Source organism: Passer montanus, unplaced genomic scaffold (assembly GCF_014805655.1).
Source record: "Passer montanus isolate IOZ18808 unplaced genomic scaffold, ASM1480565v1 scaffold42, whole genome shotgun sequence".
Taxonomy (NCBI): domain Eukaryota; kingdom Metazoa; phylum Chordata; class Aves; order Passeriformes; family Passeridae; genus Passer; species Passer montanus.
The window spans coordinates 6795529-6818607 of NW_024369041.1; the positions used below are offsets into that span (position 1 = coordinate 6795529).

Consider the following 23079-nt stretch of genomic DNA (forward strand, 5'->3'; position numbering starts at 1 on the left):
TTAGTTCTGGGCTTGTTCCATCCTGGATCTTGTGTGTGCCACACACACAAACTCTGAATTTCCAGCTGGTGCTAAGGCAGAAATCAAGTGTCTGTGTCCTCATTAAAAACTTAATTCCTCATTTAAAATGGCCACAGTGTTATTGGTGACTCAGGCTTGAGGATGGGACTTCATGATTCTCACTTTGTGTCTCCAAAACTTCTCTAAGTGTTTGATGGGCTTAACCATGTAGAGAAATGGGGAGAAAAGCCTTTAAATACTTTAAAATTGGAGAATATTTGGGTTGGAAGGGACATTAAAGACCCAAAATTCCAGCCCATGCAATGTCAGGGACACCTTGCACTGTCCCAGGCTGCTCCAAGCCCTAATGTCCAATCTGGCCTTGAGCACTGCCAGGGATCCAGGGGCAGCCACAGCTGCTCTGGGCACCCTGTGCCAGGGCCTGCCCACCCTGCCAGGGAACAATTCTTTCCCAATATCCTTCTAAATTTCCCTTGTCTCATTCTGAACCCATTCCCCCTTGTCCTGTTAACTCCCGTTCCTAATGCAGGGTCCCTCTCTGGCTTCCTTGTGCCCCTTCACGTCCTGAAAGGAGCTGTGAGGTCTCCACACAACCTTCTCTTCTCCAGGCTGAGCAGCCCCAGCTTTCTCAGTCTGTCTTTATCTTTGACTCTACAAACTCTCTTCCAGAAGCTCTTTTCTTCCCCTCTCTAAGATGGAAAGGGTTCATGGTTGAAGAAAAGTGTCAATGAAACTAAAACTGGTGAATGTTGAGAGCTGGCTTTTTTTAATTTTCTGGAGATAAATTAAAATGCTTATAAACAGAGAGGGAAAGAAACAGCATAACAAATCCAGACTTTTTGCTCCCCTCTAGGTCCTAGAAAATTCCCCTCTGCTTTTTTTGAACTCTGTAGGAAATAATTTGGACTTGCTTGCTGGGTCAGGCTTTTTGTAGCACCAAAGTTGTCATTGCCTCCTTCCCACAGAGATTTTCTCCACGTTGAATGTTGTGCTATCCAAGGTGTTTTCTTTCACATGCATATCAAATAAAGTGGCTTTAGTGGCTCCTTGAAGAATTTTCCATTTTGCCATTTGTCTTATTGACAGCTCACAGTCACTGAAGCGGATCAGAGCCCTGAACTCGCCATAAATTCTTTTTTGCTGCAGTGTTTGGGGATGATAAAGTGGTTTATTGGAGACATGGAGGGAATAGAAGGTCAGTAGGGAATGGTTGGATGCTGCTTCTTCCTTCACTGTGATGAGGTGGTTGCATGTGAACAAGCCATCACTTGTTCAAATTTAGCTTGCTCCAAGATGTTCTGGATGCTGCACACTCTCATGGATTCAGGCAGAGTTTGGAAAGATTAACAAAAAGACAAATTTTAGACTTAATACTTCGTTCTTTCCTGTCTTTGGGGGCAGCCCTAGGAAGTAAGGGATTGATGCTGAGGCGCCTTCCACAATTACTGACAAGGTTTAGAGTCTGATCCTCATTTCAGTTAAAAATAAAAAATGAACTTTTTTTTTCTGCACACAAATAAAATAATTTCCTTCGACAGTTAGTGGGTAGAACTTTATTAGATGGAAAGTCTTTTCAATTGGGCTGAGTATCTGCTAGGAACTGAGTCAGGAGTTTGAAATTGCCCATTGCACTCCCTGTGACTGTTTAAATAAAAAGAAATGGAACAATTTATCTGACTAAATAAAAGCAAACTTGAATATAAGACAAATAATGAAATAATTCAGAGTAATGATTGAGTGCTTCTGCAGCAGCTGGAAAAAGAGTTGGTGATTAGCATGTGGAAGTGGATTTTTTTCCCAGTTTTAGTTCAGGAGTGCTCAGAAGGAGATTGCAGTTACTTCCCAGAATCGTGTCCCAGGAAGGTTCAGGTTGGCTGTTTGTTTTCCAGATGATGATTGTGCTGTTCTCCCTGAAGAGCTCCTCACTTATTTTTTGTGTCAAGGTGAAATTCCTTTTGTCTTTGGAGGGATAGGACTGAGTTAGGGAACTTTTTTCTCACAGCTGTGTTCTGTTAATGCAAATACAAATCCCCTCTCGAGTCTTGTGTGGGAGACTTTTTGTGCTTGAAGTCACATAAACTTTTAGGGCTTTGGGGCCAAGCTATTTTTCTTCATCAACTTTGAAGCCATGTGACACGAAGACCAGAACAGCCCTCTCCTGACACTGCTCCCACGTCATTCAAATGTTTCATTGAGCTGGAATTTAGAGATATAGGAAGTATGAGTGGCTATTTGGGGTTTCCAAGTGATTGTGTTTGGTAGGGGGACTATAAATGCAATTTTCGATGGCTGTGACTCCTTTACCTGAATGCTTGCATTGTCAGTCTCAGTGTGTGTGAGGTTCAGCTGTCCCTGTGAAGGGTGAGCATGGGGCCTCTCAGAAATGTGAGTGTGGGGCCTCGCACAAAAGTTTCTGAGGAGAGATTTGCAAAAGCTGATGCAGCCTGGTAACCTCCACACACAAAGAGTGTTGTAGGAGTTCAGGTGTCTCCAGCTACTCCTTAACCTGTTGTTCATAGAGGAGGGTGTCCCTGCCCATGGCAGGGGTTGGAACTGAAGATCCCAAAGGTTCTTTGCAGCCCAAACCATCCTGTGAGTCTGAGAGTCCCTCCAGTGACTGGGAGCAGGAGACCAGTGTGGAAAACCCAGTGAAAGCCCTTTCTGGAGGAACTGGTGCCTTTGGAGGTGGCAGTCCCCTGGCAGAGAGGCTGTGAGGATGCAGATGGTCTTGGGGATGACGGGAATGAAGAGAAGAACTCTGGAGGAGAAAGGGAGCTGCTGGAAACTGCAAACCCCCATGGTTTGTGGGGCAGGGGTGGTTGGAAGGGACATTTGGCTGTCAGGCAAACCCCAGTTTGTGTGACCACAGAGTCACAGGGTGGTCTGGGTTGGAAGGGACCTCCAAGACCATCCAGTTTTTTACACCTCCCACTGGAGACTCTCCTCTTGGGTGTCTGCAGAGCTCTGGGTGTTGCCTGTTGGTTCCACACACAGGAAGTTTGTTATTAGCTGGTTCATTATCCATGGTTTTAATTTTTATAGATTATTTTCTGTGCTTTTAGCTGTAAAACAGAGAGAAGTCCTCCAAGGAATAGGAATGCTGTTTGGCAAGGGGATTTGTAGGGGTTTCAAAGGTGGAAGGAAGATGATCCAGCAGGTGTCTGCTGGGAAAATACCTGATTTTTCAAGTTGTTGTGTTTGTCTGTGCTCAGGCTGTTTGACCTTGCTGAGTGTCTCACCTAGGACAGTGATTGAGAGTTTCCTCTGAGCCATCTCATTAAAAATAATTAGAAATTAAAATAATGAAAATTAGCCAGCAGAAACCAAATAGAGCTGAGCCTTGACACTGTTACATGGAGAGTTTGCTAAAGAGGTTTTCACTTTGCTCCCAAGGAGAGAGGCCCTTTGTTTATCCCCTTCTCTTGATTAAAGAAGGGTAAAGCCAGAAGCGCTGTTAGGAAAAACAGTGAAGTTAACAACAGGAACAGAAATTATTTGCTGCAAGGTCTTAGGAAAGCCTTCAGAGCTTCTTGTTTTATTCAGCAAGTCCTATTTGCCTTTCCTGTAAGGAGTTTGGGGCAGGGGCACTGCTGCCTCAGGATTCCATTTACCAGCATTGCTGCCTAAACATAAAATGCATCATGAAAACTGTAGGGAGGGAAGCTCATTTATGGAATGCTTTTCCTTTTTAAAGTGTGTTTGATTTATCATGATTTGACTTCAAAAACTACTCCATTATGCCCAGGAATTTCAAGGACAACTTGTTTTTTTGTTGAGAAAATTGGAACAGAGGCATGTTCTGGTAATACATTCTGGTAATAAACTGCAGTGTAAAATTGGAAGAGGTAAAATAATGGCTAAAAGAGTTCTGCCAAGGCCCATACACTGACATGGAGCACCTTTCTGCTCTTTGGGTTTAAAGTCTTGTGGAAATATTTCCTTCCTAAGTCACCTTTGAGGCTGCAGTTATTCTGTCCATTTTTGGGGGCTGAATAAAGCAGTCTTAGTGATGAAATAATTTCTGCTGAGGATCATTTAAAAAAAATACTGGAGAAAAAATTTGAAAGATGCGGAATGAGTCCCAAGGAGCCTTGGAGATGCTCTGAGGGCTGGAGCCCCTCTGCTCTGGAGCGAGGCTGGGAGAGCTGGGGGTGCTCACCTGGAGAGGAGAAGGCTCCAGGGAGAGCTCAGAGCCCCTGCCGGGGCCTGAAGGGGCTCCAGGAGAGCTGGAGAGGGACTGGGGACAAGGGAAGGAGGGACAGGACACAGGGAATGGCTTCCACTGCCAGAGGGCAGGGATGGATGGGATATTGGGAAGGAATTGTTCCCTGGCAGGGTGGGCAGGCCTTGGCACAGGGTGCCCAGAGCAGCTGTGGCTGCCCCTGCATCCCTGGCAGTGCCCAAGGCCAGGCTGGATGGGGCTTGGAGCAGCCTGGGACAGTGGAAGGTGTCCCTGCCATGGCAGGGGTGGCATTGGACATGCTTTAAGGTCCCTTCCAGCCCAAACATTCTGGGATTCATTCAGAGCCTCTTTCATGTAACAGCACTGAGGACAGTTTCCTAAGGGACACTGCTCATTGGTGTTGCTCTTTAGCTTAAGGAACTTCTTTTTTCCTCCTTGCTAATTTACCCAAGTGTATTTCCAGAGAGCTTCCACTTTTCGTAATTAAAGAAATTCCAGCTTCTGTCATCTCTATAAGACAGACTCTTCATCCTCCTGATGATGGCAATAACTTTTCTCTGCACTTGGCTCAGTCCAAAGATGTTTTTTCATGTCCCCAGGAATTCTCACCATCTCTGGCTGATGTCTGGTTGTACAGCAGAGTGCTTGAGCTTAGGGTTTTTTGAACCCATATTGCTGCTTATTGGTTATCTTTTGTAAAGGGAAAAAAAGGGACCTCCATATATATATATGTAACATGCTGCTTGTCTTCAAGGTTTTTAATTAAAATTATTGTCTCTGAATTGGAAATTTGTGTCCACTGCAGTTTTAGATTTATCTGTTCAGGGCATAGTGATGGAAGTGCATCTGTGGCTTTGTTAGGTTTGTTCCTGCAGAAGGGAAGTGTGAGGTGACAGTGACTGAAAAAGGAGGTTTAGGTAGTGCTGGCATGGTGAAGTGATGTGAAATAATCTGTAAACCCTTATCTATGCAATAAAACTTTTTTTCTTCACAAATCTCTTACTGGTGCCATGGGGTAAACCAGAAGTTTCCTACTTCCATCCTGTTTGGGGTTCCCCCCCCCACCATACTTCTGGCTCTTCCTCTAATCTCTTCTTTTCACTGAAATTTATCTCATGATAAATTTTCTTGCTTCACCTGCTCACAGTTGCAATAAATCCTCTGAAAGTTGCTGTATTTCAGTGGCCAGTCCTGCCTTTTCTCTGAGACTCCCAAGATCCACATTGGAATGCTGAATATTCCTTTGAAATGCACTATACAATGTTTTGTTTATCATTCTGGAAATTCAGGTGTATTTGATGGAAAACCAGCTTTGGGAAAAGTTGTTAGTATGAACATGCAATTTGGTATGTAATTTTGATATTTTTTGTAATTAAATATAAATTAGAAGTTGGCCTGATTTGGCTGAAACTTTCACTGGTACACCCAGCAAGGAGAAAATACCATGGAAACAGAGAAGATGGGGGAAAATCTCATGGAGTTTTTAGAAAAATGTTGATTATTCTTTTATTAAGATATATGCAATTTTTAGACTTAAAAATTGTCCCTGCTTTTGGATTTTAATTTGGTAATTTAGTCTGGTTTTTGCTTTTATTTTTCTAGTCACTGTTGTATGGGGTATAGCAGGGCTGTTCCTGAAAATAAAGTTGCAGTAAAAGCTTATATTGTTGAGCTTCTTTGCCCTAATTAAGAGTTTGCTGAAGGGTTCTTCAGTTTCCCAAATCCTAAACCTCTACAAAATGAAAACATACATCTCTAGAAAAAAGTTAAAGTTGATTTTGTTATGGCCCTGGAAGGTTTATTGTATCTAGTGAAAAAATGAGAGCAGGGAAAAAAAAAATAAAAGGCCATATTTCATATAGATAATGCAAACATTTCTTATCTGCCCACACAGTGTGCTCGTAGGAAAGTACAGTGGTATGAAAGATGTGGTTTTCCTGGTGATTTATTTGCTCTGTTAAATCCTGCAAAACAAAAAAGCTTTAAAATAATAGTTAATTTAATTCTTAAAAACCAAACAAACTGAAATTTTTCAATTGTTATGTATCAAAGTAGACTATATAAGAATGAAAGGAAAAAGGAGGGAGAGTTCATGCATTAATAATTTTATTTAGACTGTCTAAGGCACTTTGAAATGGTGAAGTGGGCATGGAGGTATTTGGTCACGGGTTGGGTTCGGAGGTCTTGGAGGTCTTTTCCAGCCTGAAGGATTCTGTGACAACAAACCCAGCATGGTGGTGGATCTCTGATGGCACCAGAGCCACGGGCAGGGCCTGAGCCCAGCAATTGCCCTGCCCAGGAGGCACAACTTCTTCCCTGGGCAGTGCCCAGCCCTGAGCACATTGCCCACACAGCCTGGGGGCTCTCCTCCCTGGGGCTGTGGCAGAGCTGTGTGCACACCATGCTGTGCTCTGGGAATCCCATCACTGTCCATGTGGATGGACAGGCTCAGGGAATGCCGTGCTCAGTCCTTTCCCTGTGGTGCTGAGATGTTTGAACTCCTCAGGGGCAACACAAAGCTGTTGCTGGAGGAAAACTCAGTGTTGTAGAGATGTCCTTTAGGGGCTTCACCTAAATAGAGATCTGAGCAAATGCTTCACTGTTCTCACGGTGAAGGTCTTGTCTGTACTTGGGCAATTAGGGGCTGTAACAAGCTGTAGTTTGGGTCCTTTGAAGTCCACAAGTGTGTAATTTTTATGATAAGATGAGAATTTACCTCAGCTTATTCTTCTGTTCAATTTACAGATTATTTTCTGTGGGGATTTGTGTGCAAAATATACACCTCAAAAAAACCAAAACAAACCAGTAATACCTGAGTATTTCTTTCCTGTTTTGATCCCAGAGCTTGATTAGAAGGTATCATTTTATACAAATGGAGTTTGGTTAAGCTGTGCATCACAGGAGCCTCCAAGTCTATAAAATCCTGGGTGGTCTCACATAGTTCTGAGTGGTGAATTGGGAAGGAGAATGGTTGTCTCTTTTCTCACTGACTCAATGAGGCTCTTGGAAAATTAAAAGCTCTTCCTAATGAACTTTTATTTCCATGTGCTTTAAAGGGGATAGTGGTTTTCTGCTGTTTAATGTAGAAAACCTGATTGGTCCTAAAACAGTCATCACATGTGGTGATCATGCTTTTATGTATTTTAAGGCTACACTTATGCATTTGCTAGCTCTGCATGTACTGCTTGATATCTTTGAACCTCTCTTTTGAGTAAACCAACAAACTCTTACTTATTTTCTTTCGTTATTCTGCTCTGCTTCCATTGATGACTAAACTTTTGACTCCAGACTGGCAATATGAGGGTAAGATGGCAAAATATGACTTCCTGAACATTGCTCGTCTGCTTTTCTTTTGTGTTCTCCTTAGAGTTATTAAAATTCCATTCACTAAGTAGATCCTTTTTGTTGCAATTAAATACAAATTATGTTTGTTTCTGTTGTGAAGCTTTAATTATGATTTATACCTTTCAGTCATTCCTTTGTTATGTCTTTGGGTTAAATTACCATCTTATTCCCTGTGTCCTGACACACATTGAGATTCCTAATGGGATCTCTAAAGCAAAACACAAACAGATTCATTAGTGTAGCCATCCAAGTGGATCATGGTGGAATGTGACAACAATCCTTCCCTGGGAGGGTGGGCAGGCCCTGGCACAGGGTGCCCAGAGCAGCTGTGGCTGCCCCTGGATCCCTGGCAGTGTCCAAGGCCAGGTTGGATGGGGCTTGGAGGAGCATGGGATAGTGGAAGGTGTCCCTGTCCATGGCAGGGGTGGCACTGGATGGGTTTTGAGGCCCTTTCAACCCAAACCATTCCATGATTCTGTGATTTGAGGGGCGTGTGTTCATGACATGCAAAGGAAGAGGAAAAACCATATAACGTTTTTGCAGTTCAAGTGTTCTAAATATGGACCACACCTGACATCTTTTATCATCACATCCTCCTTTGCTTTACTAAGTTTCTCTGAGTAAGGGATAAGAAAACAGCTTTGTTTTGAACCTTTGTGAGTGTAACTTTGCAATCAGTTGTACCTCATACCTGCATCATATTTAAGGGAATATTTGCCTTCAGTATGCCAAATATGCTGACTTCAAAAAAAAACAACAAACCAACAACAAAACCCCAGAGATCCTACTTTTGGAATGAGAAATAACTCTTGTTTTCATCTTTATAGATTGCAAGTTGGCCAGAACAGGTCCTCCAGCCACAATAGTTCCCATTGACGAGGAGAGTCGCAACGGTGAGTGCCCCACAGTTATTTATAACACAAATTATTTATAACCAGTCTTTAAGGCCCTTATGGCAAACAGCCCATCTTAATTTTTCTTAAGTCAGTGGGACGGTACCAGAGGACAAAGTTCTGGTCAGTATTTGGTTTGTTTGGGTAAAGCTGAAATTTTACTCTGCAGCATGAAAGGAGTTTTAACAATGTGATGATCTGGGTTTCCTATGTGGCTTTTGTAAGGTTGCTTGTTGGTTCCATCTGAATTTAGGAACATGAGTTTATGGACACCTCTAAAATGGAAAAACTTGGTTGTAGTCATGGAAATTTCAAAAGAATATCAATGTCCCTTTTTCCAGTATCTTAATTCTCCTGACAAATCAGACAGTTCTCAGACTATTAATCTGTGGTCTGAGCATTACATTTGTGTAGTGTACTTTGATGGGATGAAGTACTTTACCCTGTTACAGTCAGCTGTTACTCCTGAGAGTTAGTTACTACTCTCTCCTGCTTTTTATTTTGTGTGTTTAAGCTTTGGGGTTTTTTCAACCTTGCAAGCTGGGTCTGTTTTTGTGCTGTGTGTGGCTGTGGTTTATCAGATACAGGTGTTTGAGATGGTGAATAAAGCCAGGTGATGCTGGTGGAACCTCTCTGCTGTTATTCTGGGAGGATTTCCTTGTTGGGATTGCTCAAAGTCAGATGGATAAATGCATTTATGGGTAAAACTCCTCAATAAACCGATTTTTAATACACCTGTGTGTGCTGAAAAGCTCTGGTACTTGGGTGGTTGTTAAAACCAGGCTCTTTTCCTTCCTCCTGGGGTGGTTCTCCTTGCAGTCAGGAGAGTCCAAAGGAGGGCAATGAAGATGGATGTGCTCTTTGAATCAGATGTGTTGGTTCTTGGCAAGCTGCTGTTGAATCCTGATGTGTTCCAGTTGTGGGCTGCTCAGTTTTGGTGGAATGACCCCCTCAGCTGAAATGGTTTGGCTGCCATAGCTTGTCTCTCTTAGCCTTTCATCCTCCCTACTCATTAGAAATAAATCTGTGCTAACAGCAAGGGGGTTAATAATAAATCCAAACCAACTTTGCCATCAAAAAAACTTTGTGAAAGCCTTTAGAAAGAGAGGTTGAAGTTGTGGACTCCCCATCCCTGTAAGTGTCCAAGGCCAGGCTGGCTGGGGCTTGGAGCCACCTGGTCTAGTGGGAGGTGTCCCTGCCCACAGCAAGGGAGTTGGAATGAGGTGAGCTTTGAGGCATCTTCCAACCCAACTCAGTCTGAAATACAAAACATAATAAGGAATACATGGTGTTCTACATTTCCAGTGACCAAACTTGATATTGGGATTTCCAAGAGATGCAGAAATCCACCTAATTTTTTTTCTTGACCATACAAACAAGTCTCTAGCTCACTTAAAATGTGAAATCTCATCTTTATTTTAGTTCTTCCGTGGCACTGTTACTTCCAAGGGTCTGTTATTGAGGTTGGAATGGCTTTTCTAAGGGTTTGGGATGAAGATCTCAAAACAGTGGCTGGGACATTTTATTCCATCAGTGCATGTGGTGATTGTGTTCTGGCAATAAACAGAAAATCCTGCTCTTTAGAAATAGATATTAGTCTCATTGTGCCATGGCACATTGAGCTCAATCATTCCTAATTCGCGGGAAGTCAGAGACCAGCAAATCTCACAGAATAAAAACATTTTCCCAAATAACTCTTGCTTGTTTTCACAGTCAGACACACAGGTACCGTGCCTGACCTTTAAAGATCATCTTGAGATCAGCAGAGATGTTCAGATTTGACAGTTTCCCACCATGGGATGGATATCTCTTTATATAAAGTAATTTAGGTACAATAGTAAATTACATTGCAATTGTGCTCATGTGAGCAATCCTGAAGGGAGTGAACTTGACCTTTCTTAAGGAATAAATGAATTATTTTACGATTTTCCCTGTGTTGTACTGAATGGGGTGATAGTACTTCAGATCATATTACCAGCAAAACTGAATTTTTCTGGATTATTTTTATAGGCAGAGATTTATTTTCACCCATGGATTTCTTTTTTATTTAATTACTGGATTTGAGACCTGGTTTTAGTTTTAAAGACTGAGCCTTATTCCTAGGTCAGACTTTCTCATTGCCAGTGTACCCCAAGTTTTTGGAGGCCTCCATGTGGAGCCATCCATGTTTTTCCCTTCAGATGAGCAGCCTGAAATTCTCAAGAGCTTAGAATCTTTGGGCAGAGTTTTTGATGGAAAGTATACTCTTGGGAAAGGACTTCTTTCTACAAGGCAAGATTTAAGGATTTCGAGATTAAATTAGAATTTGGAAGAGAAAGCAGAAGTTGGGGTACAGGAAAGAAGCAGACCAAAGTGAATTCCCCTAATGTGAGGACAAATGGCAACTTGTATGTTGGTGCTCCATCCAGAACAAAAAAAAAAAAAAAAAAAAAAAAAAAAAAAAAAAAAAAAGCCACAGTTAGGAATGCTTTGTGTTCTTTCCCATCCTAGAAAAACCAGTCAGTGTTTGTTTGGCTTGATTTTATTTTGGTGGGTTTTTTTCTCCCTGCTTCCATTATGATGGTGTGAGTGCCCTAATGAATAATGGGAGCAAATCCCAAAACCTTCTGCTCTCTTCCATGTCCCTTGGGGATGTCTGACACAACAAAGTGTAGCTTTCATGGCTGTAGATGGGTCAAGTGTTATTTTTCCACCTTTTCATCTTCCTGCTCTCTCAACAGCAACCTTTCTTCAGCCTGGCTTCCTGGGGAGGCAGAGGCTGTGTGATCCTGCTACAAACACCCTTCCATAGCCACTTGTGGGGAGGGACTCCTGGGAAATAGGACACAAAAATGCAGGAAACAAAGCTGTGGGGTTTCTTCCCCTTAGTTCTCTTGCTCCAATTCATTTTCAGTTTTATTATATTGTAATGCTGGAAGAATGGATATCATTACATTGATGTCTTCCATGCTGGTCCAAACTGGTTTAACTTGGTTTTCAGGGACAATTGACAGGGATTGAAGGAAATGTCCCCAGAGGCACAAAATCTGTAGCCTCCCTCCAGAGGTGGGCTTAGGTGTGCTGATGAGGACTCAGAGTGATGCTCTGAATATTCATTACTCAATTAAATTTTCAGGGACCACCAAGGCTGGAAGTGAACTAATTAGCCCTAAAGAAGGAAAAGTCCTGCTACCTCAGGCATTTTGGTTAAGGGGAAAAGTTGTTTAGTAAAGTCAATTTGGAAGGTTGCTGTGCTTGAGCACAGGTCTGTCAAGAAATGCATTCCTTAAGAGCTGTGGCTGGATGTTCATTTCCTACTTTTCCCTCCTGTTTCAGGAAGAAGGATGAATTAATGACTTGGAGGTGCTTCAGCCTTGGAGGGCTTTTCCAGCCTAAATGTTTCCATTACATTCTTGTATTGCCTTCATAAGCATCTCACACTTTAAATAAAAATACTTTCGCCTATTGCTTCCTATAATTCAAAAATCAGCCTTATGAAGGAAAGTCATCTTAGTTTTACCATTTCAAGGGATTCTGAGAACAGCATTTCCCAAGTTTGCAGTGTATGTGTAGGTGTGCAAAGGCACCAAACTGTGATTTTTATCTTGATTTTTCTTATTTTTCCTATAAAGGCACTTTGAGGACTCTTTGCATTTTACTTGGTGCACTATTACTTGTAGTGTTTCTATAATGGAAAAAATTCAAGTTATTAGTTTACATGTTGTTATTGTTCCTGTGAAATGTTTCCAGGGAGAAAGTGCTTCAGTTGATTTTTAATCCAGTTCATGCCATTGTCTTTATGCCTTCCTGCCCACACATAGATTTTTCCCACATCTTTACATAATCTTACAGCTCCCTAGTGTGTTTATGACTGTTTTTGACCATCCTTTTCAAATTTATCTTCACCAACCTGGAATTTGGTTTGTCTGGCAATGGAGATGTGGTGTGGTGTGCTGATCTAAGTTAAGGTATTGCAGCCAATGAATAAAGCTTGGAATTAAATCTGGCCACTTGTAGGCTGAGTGTCTAGGCCCAGTCTGGCCGTTCCAGCTCAGGGTGCAGTCAAGGTGGATGATGAGATTTTAGTGATGAGTTTCAGCAGTGTTTTGTTGAATCTCTGGGTGCTGATGCTGTTCTGTGGTTATTAATCTCAGGTCTAAGACATTAGATTAGCCAGCAGTACAAATCTGTGCTGGATCAGGCTCAGGCACGTAATAAAATCTGCTCAAATTAGGCCTCACTTTGTAGTGTTTATTCCGGCTTTGTGTTTTTATGTAGGAAGAGAGGTGATCCATTAGATCCAATAGCTGCCAGACTGAGTAACTTCTGTCAGAAGCTGTTACCCTTGTGGAGTGTTCTGGACAAATTCTAACAGGAGGAGTGGATTTGTATTGATTTGTGTGCCCCACGTGGCTGAACACTGACTGTGCCACAGCACAGGGCTGGGCAGCTCTGCTCCATCTCTCATCCCTGGGCTCACGTGGAGCCTGGGGGTTTCCTATGGATGCTGCTCTAAAATGAGAAGGCCCTGGGGGTGAGAGCTGGGAGCCAGAACCCCCCGTGCCCTGGGCTGAGCCCCAGCCTGGGCAGCAGGGCAGGGGGATTCTGCCCCTGTGCTCAGCTGAGACCCCACCTGCAGAGCTGCCCCAGCCCTGGGGCCAGCACAGGAGGGACCTGGAGCTGCTGGAGAGAGCCCAGGGAGGCACCAGGATGAGCAGAGGGATGGAGCAGCTCTGCTGGGAGGAAAGGCTGGGACAGCTGAGGCTGTTCAGCCCAGAGAGGAGAAGCTTTGGGGTGACCAAATTGTGGCCTTGCAGGGCCTGAAGGGGCTGCAGGAAAGATGGAGAGAGACTATGGACAAGGGATGGAGTGACAAGGGGGAATGGCTTCCCACTGCCAGAGGGCAGGGTTAGATGGGATATTGGGAAGGAATTATTCCCTGGCAGGGTGGGCAGGCCCTGGCACAGGGTGCCCAGAGCAGCCCCTGGATCCCTGGCAGTGCCCAAGGCCAGGTTGGATGGGGCTTGGAGCAGCCTGGGACAGTGGAAGGTGTCCCTGCCTATGGCAGGGGTGGCACTGAATCAGCTTCCAACCCAGACTGTGTGGAGCTGTGAGAAGTTCTAGCTCTAGTTCTGGGTTGTTCAAAGCATTCCTGGGCTGTTTAGGGGTGTGCTGTTTAGACTTGGAGAAAGGGGATAAATTGGGTCATAGAAATCCCCTGGCAACAATGAACATTCCTGGAAAACTTCTGCAAAAGGACTTCCTGCTGCTGCCTCTTTGGCTGGGGGTGGAAAGGCTGTGACAGGGCCAGGGAATCAAGAGACACCCAACTGCAGCTGACTTGGTTTATTTTTCTAAATGCTCTGGTCCAAGAAATGTCCACAATTTCCTCCATAATTTACTCAGCTAATATGTTACTTCAGTGAGATGAAATATGGAATATTTTCTATATTTTTATAGCTTCTATTTATATTTTTCCCCCATTTTTCATGTCAGCAGTTGGCTCATAGGTGTTGCTTCTCAATTCTGCCTGCAGGTGCTTCAATCGAAATGTTCACCAGGAAGTACTACTTCTTTCCTGACAATTTGATTTAGTTTATAAATTCATGAGATGGGAAAAGAGGATGAAATTTATGGAAATTATTTTTGTTTCATTCCATCCTGTTTGTTAATTTCTCTTCTGAAATGTGTTCTCCAGATTCGGGTATTAAGGATTTCATTAGGAAGTAATGAATCAATTTGGTGTCTAATGCTGGTTTTATGCCATGGATTTAAATTCTCATGTTTTTTCTGTAGGACTAATGTGTAAAGACTGAGGAAGCTGTAAAATGGATCAGCTTATTATTCTACTTCTATTTATCAGCACATCAGCAGTGGCTGGGACTTAAGCAGGGCTTTTGTTAAAGATCTCTGCAATTCTCCTCTTTCAGTTATTTTTTTTTTTAATTGCATCTTTAAAAAAATAAAATCAAATTTTCAAAAAACAGGAGATAATTTGGGGTGGAAGTAAATAGAGAAAAGTTGTCCTTTGAGAAACTGATTAATTCTTAAGGATAGAAAACAGGGATAGAGTTGGAAATACTTAATTATTTTTGTGTTGTCAGTTGGACAAATATCCTAACCTGGTATTGGTGTGCTTGGTAGAGGTGGAATAGAGGTCCTTGAATTACCTTCAGGGATGAGAGAGAGAAGTGATGTTTTAATGGCAAAAAATAGGAATTTAACTCCACTGTGAGGTAAGGGTAATTGTTGTGGATCATGGTTCTGCTCTGTAATGCCGGGGCCTTTTCAAAATGTGTTTACTGGAAATATTCCTCAGAGTGACTGGAATTTTTCTGAACACTCGTCTATGACAGTTTGAGTAGTCAGAATAAATTATTCAAATTATGGTGCGTGATCCATTCATATTCCCAGGGTGTCTATTTACCTTTGCCAATGAAGAGCTGCATATTTCCCTTAATTATTTCTTCCATAGAGTTTTGCAACAGCAAATGTTGTTTCAGTAGCAATGCTTTTTGTTTGTCTTCTCCTGATTGATTGTCACAGTCCCAGCAAAGCAGTGTAAGATTTGATACATTTTGAGGCCTTTTATAATCAGTTTTGCTTCAGGGAGTGGGAGGTGATGGTTGGGGTTTGGTGTCCAGAACTGCAATGTGCTTTCCAAGTGTTTTGGTATTGCTTTAATTTTGGAGTGTAAAACAGAGCTCAAAGCAGGGTTGGTAAATCTGGAGGAAGCTGCTCCAAGCAGCTCCCAGGGAAGGTCAGCCTGGCTCTGTTGTCCCATGGAGCTGTCCCAATCCTGAGAGGTCAGCTTTCCTCTCATGCCACCAGCAGTGGTGTGACACTGAAGTCAGAGAAAATTCTGCTTTCTGAGGAGTGGTCTTTTTATGTGAGTTCTTTGTGAAACAATGGAGTTCCTGCCCTGCAGCTCAGAATACATTTGTGCTTCTTCCCTCAGCTCTGGTCAGATCTCTGGACAGGTGCTCCCTTTTCAAAATTCCCAGCCCTACGGTTCTTGGGTGCTGGAGCTGCTCAGTCTGGAATCAGCTTTTTGTATCTGCTGGGGCTCTTCTGAGCCAGTGAACCTCTCAAAATTCACCCTTGTTCAGCTGAGTCCTGTGTAGGAATCCCAGACTGGTTTGGGTTGGAAGCAACCTTAAAGCCCCTCCATTCCTACCCCCTGCCATGGGCAGGGACACCTTCCACTATCCCAGGCTGCTCCAAGCCCCAGTGTCCAGCCTGGCCTTGGGCACTGCCAGGGATCCAGGGGCAGCCACAGCTGCTCTGGGCACCCTGTGGCAGAGCCTCTCCACCGTCACAGGGAGGATTTTCATTCCAATATCCCACCTGAATGGTTGGAGCCATGTCAGTTCTTTTCCAAGTCCAGTTAATGCCAGGAGACATGTTCAGCAGTGTGGTGGGCTCCCAAACTGGTCTTCTTCTGTCTCTCCTGTGTCAGAAGAATTCCCCACCTTACCTTGTTGGGAGATGAAGTGTTTGATTAAAATGGACAAAACTACACTAAAAATGAGAGCTCACAGTGCCCAAGGGCTGTGGAAGTGCTGGAGGAGAGAAGGTTTGCACGCAAATCCCATTGCAGTACCCAGTGAGCAGGATGTACAGGCTGGTGTCCAGGGCCCCTCCCTGCATCCCTCTGGAGCACAACAGGGATATAAAGAATTGCCAGAAGATCCAGAAAGTGAGAAGCTGAGTCATTGTGGCACTGCACAGGGAAGTAGTTGATCCTCATGTCCAGGTGGAATTTCTAGGGCATCAGTTCCTGCCTGTTCCTGTGGTGCCATTGCTGGGCCCCTGGAGCATGGAACTGCACCTCATGTCCAGGTGGAATTTCTAGGGCATCAGTTCCTGCCTGTTCCTGTGGTGCCATTGCTGGGCCCCTGGAGCAGAGCCGTGTCCATACCCAGAGAAGCTGTGGGGGCTCCTCCCTGGGCATATTCCAGACCCATCTGGACACAACGCTGTGCCCTGTGCTCTGGGGTGGCCCTGCTGGAGCAGGGAGGTGGCACCAGGTGCCCACTGAGCTCCTTCAGCTTTGACCCATCCTGGAATTCTGTGTTTCTTCAGGAGGCACCTGAGAATCTTGGCAAGTCTGACCCCCAGGACAAAATTCCCATTACTTTTCTGAGATGCTTTCTGTAAGCCAGGCATGCTTTTGAAAAATTACTTCCTTCCAAGGAAACCTCACCTAAATTTCCATTTAAAGTGATGATATAACCCCAGTCCCTTTTCACACCTGGCTGCGCAGGTATGGCTTTGCATTTCCCATTCTTCAACTTGTGTCTGGATGTGGCACTGGGAGCATGGATCTGGACCAAGTGAGTAATGAGCTGTCCTCAATGTTTTCATAACCCTTCAAACCCTTCCCCCAAAAAGGGGGAGGAGAACAAAAAACATGGCAGAAAATGGCTTTATAATGGTCATGTCCCAGCTTCCTTTAATTGCACTGATTGTATTTTGATCTTAAAATGGTGGATAACTGCATAGTAATTCATGGATCATATGTTTTCCCACCATCTTCACTGTGTTTTCAAGCAGATTGTCTTAAAACATCAGAATTTTTCTCTTTATTCCAACTTTGAATCACTAATAAGGATCACACTAAAGTTATTGCTTGTTTTGAACAGCAGAGTGCTTGGAACACTAAATGATTCAATAAATGATGGATTTCAAAGCCCTGCTTGGCTAAAACAGAAATTTCATTTGTTGGTTTGTTTTGTTACACAGTCTCATGTGAAAGCTCCTTGTATCCTTTCAGATTTTCAAAGGCTAATCAAGCCAAATGTTCTGCTCCATGGCTCTGAGAGATTTTTCCTCTTTTATTCAAGCATCATTTTTCATCATTACTCTGCTATTCCACATTTTTATCCTATTGACACAATTGTTTAGGAACACAGAGCCTGATTAAAATAAATCATTAAGTCTGGACTTTCTGGCTATCTCTAAGTTATACCATTACCCCAATCCTAGAGATCATTTTCTCCTTCTGATAAGCCCATTTTTTTTTCTTGAAGTGTTTGGTAGAACTGTTGAAGGGTCAAGAATCTCAGGGTGTTTAACTAGGCCAGGTACTGATGCTATATTGAGATTGGGGCAATGCCTGGGATGGATCCAGGCTGGGGATGAGCAGCTGGAGCAGCCCTGGAGAAGGCCCTGGGGGTGCTGGGGGTGAGAGCTGGGAGCCAGAACCCCCCCGTGCCCTGGGCTGAGCCCCAGCCTGGGCAGCAGGGCAGGGGGGATTCTGCCCCTGTGCCCAGCTGAGACCCCACCTGCAGAGCTGCCCCAGCCCTGGGGCCAGCATAGGGAGGGACCTGGAGCTGCTGGAGAGAGCCCAAGGGAGGCCATGGAGCTGCCCCTCTGCTCTGGAGCCAGGCTGGGACAGCTGGGGGTGTTCAGCGGGAGAGGAGAAGGCTCCAGGGAGAGCTCAGAGCCCCTGCCAGGGCCTGAAGGGGCTCCAGGAGAGCTGGAGAGGGACTGGGGACAAGGCATGGAGGGACAGGACACAGGGAATGGCTTCCACTGCCAGAGGGCAGGGATGGATGGGATATTGGGAAGGAATTGTTTCCTGCCAGGGTGGGCAGGCCCTGGCACAGGGTGCCCAGAGCAGCTGTGGCTGCCCCTGGATCCCAGGCAGTGACCAAGGCCAGGCTGGACATTGGGCCTTGGAGCAGCCTGGGACAGTAGAAGGTGTCCCTGCCATGGCAGGGGATGGAAGTACATAATCTTTGAGTTCCTTTCCAACCCAAACCATTCCACAATCTGTGAATACTTTACTAAGTTTTTGCCCAAATATATATCGGCTCTGTTCAGAAGAATAATTATACGTTGCTGCTACCAGGCATAAAATTTTATTTCTCAGAATGGTTTATGAACCCAATGAAAAGCCTGGCACATGTTGCTTCTGAAATGCACTGCTGAGCATTCATGTTGGGCCTATTATTTTGTCACTTTCACAACAGGGTGAAGTTTAAAAAGAGCAGTTCTGTGACAAATTATCTTCCATGCAAGGAATTAATAGGTTTTAGAAAGGCCATCCCTGAGGAAAGCAGCAGCAGGGAGAACCACCTCACTTTTCAAGTGTCTGTGTGTTTTGAGAGTTTTTATTTATTTTCCTTTTTTTTTGGTTGTTATTGATCTCCTTTCCCCTCACATGCAGCTCCACACCCTCTGTTTGATGCATCCAAGTCTTTCCAATATATACAAAGGGCTGGGAGAGAGTCCTGGCCTGAGATGTGGTTATTTCTTCCCCTTTTTGGGGTTTCTGGTGGATAATCCTCAAGTCTGATGAGCAGAAGAAAGCTCAGGGGGCCCTTCTGGCTCTCCTCAACTCCCTGACATGAGGAGGCAGCCAGCTGTGGGGAACAGGGACAGGACGAGGGGAAACAGCCTCAGTCTGTGCCAGTGTTGAGGTTGGATATTGGCAAAATTCCTCCCTGAAAGGATTGTCTAGCCCTGGCACAGCTGCCCAGGGTGATGGCAAATCCACCCACCCCTGGAGGAATGTCACAGCCACATGGATGTGACAACTGGAGACATGAGCTAGTGGTGGCCTTGGCAGTGCTGAGTTAACAGTTGACTCAATGGTCCCAGAGATCTCCTCCAGCATTAATGATCTGTGATTTGTTGTTGCTCCCTCTGTTAACACCTTTGTGTCTCCTTCCTTTTACAAACAAAAATCTTACAGAGTCCCTTTGGGGGACTCTTTTGGGAATGATGGTGCCTCACTGCAATTAACTGTTGAATGTCCTAATTTCTTTCTGAGTTTTGTGGCCTGTGAATTGCTCTTCCTGTCTGTCAGAGGGCACTTTTTATCTCTTTACCTTTCACAAATTAGCTCTGCTTACCCCACAGATCAGAGACCCCTGGGGAATTCCCTTCTGGCTTTGTCTGGGTCTCCTGGGTGGCTCCCTAGCTCTGGAAGTGTTCAAAGCCAGGTTGGATGGGGCTTGGAGCAACCTGGGATAGTGGAAGGTGTCCATGGCAGGGGGTGGAACAAGAGGGGGTTCTCTCCAACCCAAATCACTCCATGATGTGGTTGCTGTATCAGAAGAAGAGGCATATCTCTTCTTCCAGATCCTTTAGGAACTAATTTGAGGCAAAATTTGAATTGTCTGTTTTGTAGGATTAGATTTTTTTGTAAACTATATCTCATCAGATATTAAGAAGTTTCCCAGTGAAGGAAAGAAAGAGGGTCACCAAATGGTTGATGTTTATCGTGTAATTTTCTACACACTCATATTCTCCCCCTTGGCTTTCTATGGGAAAGAAAACGTTTGAGTTTTTTTGTTTGGCTTTCTACATCAGGTAAGGGAAAGCCCTTTTGTTGTTACTTATTTACTAAAGGAATTTTCTGGTGTTTATTTTTTACCCTTGAAATTTTTAGAATATACATTAAGCCTGTTATATATATATATATATTTAGATATTTTTATATATATGACCTTTTTAGAATATACATTGAGCCTGTTTCTCTGTGGGACCCCACACCCCCAATGGGCTGTCAGCATCCATCTCTCCAAGGGGAATGTCATTGGAACCATTCCCTTCCCTTGTCCTTGCCTTCCCTTGGCCATGAAGGATTGCAGTTCATTTCTCCCACTTCTCTTGTAAAAGCAAAGCTCTGGTCAAAAAAATATTGTGGTTTCAGCTGTGTTCCACTTGATTTTTCCAGCCTGGGCATACTAGGATCTGCATTTCCCTCTAAGCTGTGTGTGCAGCAGGACAGGGGAGTTCTTTGCTGGGGAACCACAGGCTGGGCTCATCCCTCCAGGCTTTTAGGAGGGATTCCCTGCTTCACCTCCACCTGTCGTGAGATGCTCTGGGTTATTAAAACCCTTTCAAATCCCATCAGAATCAACTCATAATGTTTTAAGGTGTTAAATTTGTGAAGTGACCATACGGGGTTTGTTTCATGCTTTTGTTCAGCATTAATGCTCCTGCTGAAGCCCTCCAGCCATTTAATTAATCTCAGCAGTGAGAAACCATTTCTCCTGAAGGTGAGTTGTCACCATGGGTGTTCATTCCTCCCACCTTTCCCACAGGGGGCTCTGTTTTTTAAAGATCTCTGGCTGAGAGGAGCTGAAAGGGAAGGATATGCTGCTTTTCTTTGGTGATGTAGCTTGAGGATGGGCCTGAAGGATGATGCTGTTTATGAAAAAAAAAAACAAAACAAAACAAAAAAAACCAAACAAAAACAAAACAAAAAACCCCACGCAAACAGGACTAAAAAAAAAGAAGAAAGGACAAAAAATTTAATACAAAAGCTTGGTAACAGTGGAATGAAATATGTATTTTCGTAAGAATTCCTAGAATCATAGAATTTATAGAATCATTAAGATGGGGAAATACCTCCTTGTTTAATCAGTGTTCTCACAGAGCTCTCAGGTTATTGAGGTGTTATTTTTTCCCCTTGGAATGTCATATGATACCAGTTCAAACAGCTTCCTGCTATTCCATTTATTTTATTAACAACATCTCGGGCAAACCACAGGTTTTGATCTGTGGAACTCTGTAAAAGGCACTTGTAAAGCACCTTTCTTTGCCCAGGCTCTGCCCCTGGAGCACAGGCTTTTTGTTCAGGTCCCTGGGGACCAGGGCTGGTTGGATATTAAGTGTTAAAGATCTGGCAGTGCTATTTCTTGCCTGTTGTTAAGCTCTCTCATGCATTATTTATCAAACAGCAGGTGAAGACTTCAACCTTTTTATGGTAATTGATAGTGGTTAGAATACAAGATTACAAACAGCTCCTGAGCACCAGTAAATGCCAGCACGGGAGGTGGATTGGCAGGACGTGTTTTTCATCGTTAATTCAAAATATATGAACTTTATTGGGCCTCACTGGGTCAATATGAAGGGGGAGAGGAGAAATAGGTGATAAAATTGGATATAAATAGCTTTGTGTGGGGTTCTGCCTGCTTGGGTTGTGTGCAGTGCTCCTGCAAGCTTCAGCGTGGGGTGACAGGATTAAAGACACCTCCTGTGGGCTCACAGCCTCTTCTGGAGGATTGTTGTGCTTCCCTGGAACCCAGGATCCTCAGGGAACTGTTCCCTCCATCACCTGGGGGGTTTAGGTTGTTTTAACTTGGAGTACAAGTAGAATTATCTCTATAATTTGAATTAATTCTAATAAGTCAGCTGCTCCAGGCACTTCTTTGCTTGTGCCAGATTTTGCCCAGGTCCTTGGTATGGTTGATGCCTGGTTGGAGTTCAGGTGTCAAAAAAAGGTGCTGGAAAGTTGTACTCCTGATTTAGTAAGGTTAAACCCAACTTAAGTTAGTAAATTTTACCTGTTATAACCAGACAAGGAATTGGGTGATTGGGAAGTGTGAAATTTAGGATTTTTGCCTTTTAGTATCAACTGGATTTTAAAAAAAAGAGAAGCGACAGAGGCAAGGAAAAAAAAATAAACCATGAGTTGTTAATTCAGTTTGATAGAGCTGAAGCAGCTCCATATTGATGGCTCATTATTTTTAAATTGACTAAGGGTTTCCTTTCATTAATTCTTTATTCTGCAGACAGATGGGAAACGGTGGCTGCTTTTTTTCAAGGGCAATTTCACCCAACTGACAGCACATTGGAGCTTTGGGTTGGGATTTTTTTTACTGTTGAAATATGACATGGCATAGATTAAAAAAAACAACAAAAGGGAAGATTCTTTAATTAAAATGTGCTGCTTCAGTTTTGTTTAATTGTTTTTATAATTAGTGCCATGATCTCTGTTAATTTTCAGCTATCTGAAAACATGCCTGGTGGGTGTCAGATGTCTCTGCTGGGTTAGTAAACATTAAAATACATTAAAACCACACATTTGCTCTCCCTTCAGTACTGATTTGCACCATGCTTCTCGTTCAGCAGCCAGACAGAGCCCTGAACATTTTGATATTATTTTTATTAGCTCTAATTAGCCTTTAAGCATAACGAGCATCCATGGAGTAGCTCTGTGTATTCTGAATTTTAGATGTCGGGCTAATTTTGGGTTGTGAGTGCTGTCTGTGAAGTTGAACCCAGAAATGGAGAAGGAGGAAAAAGCTGTGAGTCGTGCTAAGCCTCTCACCCTTCCCTGACTCATCCCATCAAAGCCATCAGGGACTCAGGGAAGCAGAACACGCTTCCAAATCCAGCCAAAATACAAACCTTGCTGTTAGGTGGGTGCAGGGATGAGCCTGAGAAGTGCAGAAGGAAAAGTGTTGAATCAAGTGGCTGATATCTCACGATGTTAATTTTCCCGGTCATCACCATGATTATTAATGAACAATCCCATTCCATTGTTGATACAGCACATGAAAAGTTAAATTTCCCACTTCTAAAAGAATGTATTTTATGGGGATTTTTGAAGGAATTCAAGGCAGGACCTCTGAGTGGTTTTAGATTATGCAATTTATTTTTCTTATCTTCTACACAGGCAGGAAGGGTGAGTTCAGCTCACATCTTCACTACATAGTTCAGAAGGTCACAAGACTTCTAGTTACAAGACCTTTTAAGGATTTATTGACCAATAAAACACTGCCAACAAGAATAATTATGTTTTTTGACCCAATCCTTAAATATTTTGTCTTATGGGCCCATGCTACAGTGTCAGCTTTCTTAGCCAATCCTGTTATGACACACAAACCTACAGCACTGCATTCTAAACTCCTTGTT

At 43.5% G+C, this 23079-nt stretch overlaps 1 protein-coding gene across 3 annotated transcripts in view; it reads left to right on the top strand.

Moving 5' to 3' along the window:
* The window catches only part of PCDH15 (protocadherin related 15), a 637965-nt gene that overhangs the window by 392080 nt on the left and 222806 nt on the right, over positions 1 to 23079 (top strand). For 2 of the 3 annotated variants that reach the window (XM_039719693.1, XM_039719694.1), the window contains exons 7-8: positions 7493 to 7507; positions 8377 to 8442. In XM_039719693.1, the coding sequence (XP_039575627.1) occupies positions 7493 to 7507; positions 8377 to 8442 (81 nt within the window). The remainder of the gene's footprint in view (positions 1 to 7492; positions 7508 to 8376; positions 8443 to 23079) is intronic. The other variant, XM_039719696.1, reaches the window with a different exon arrangement.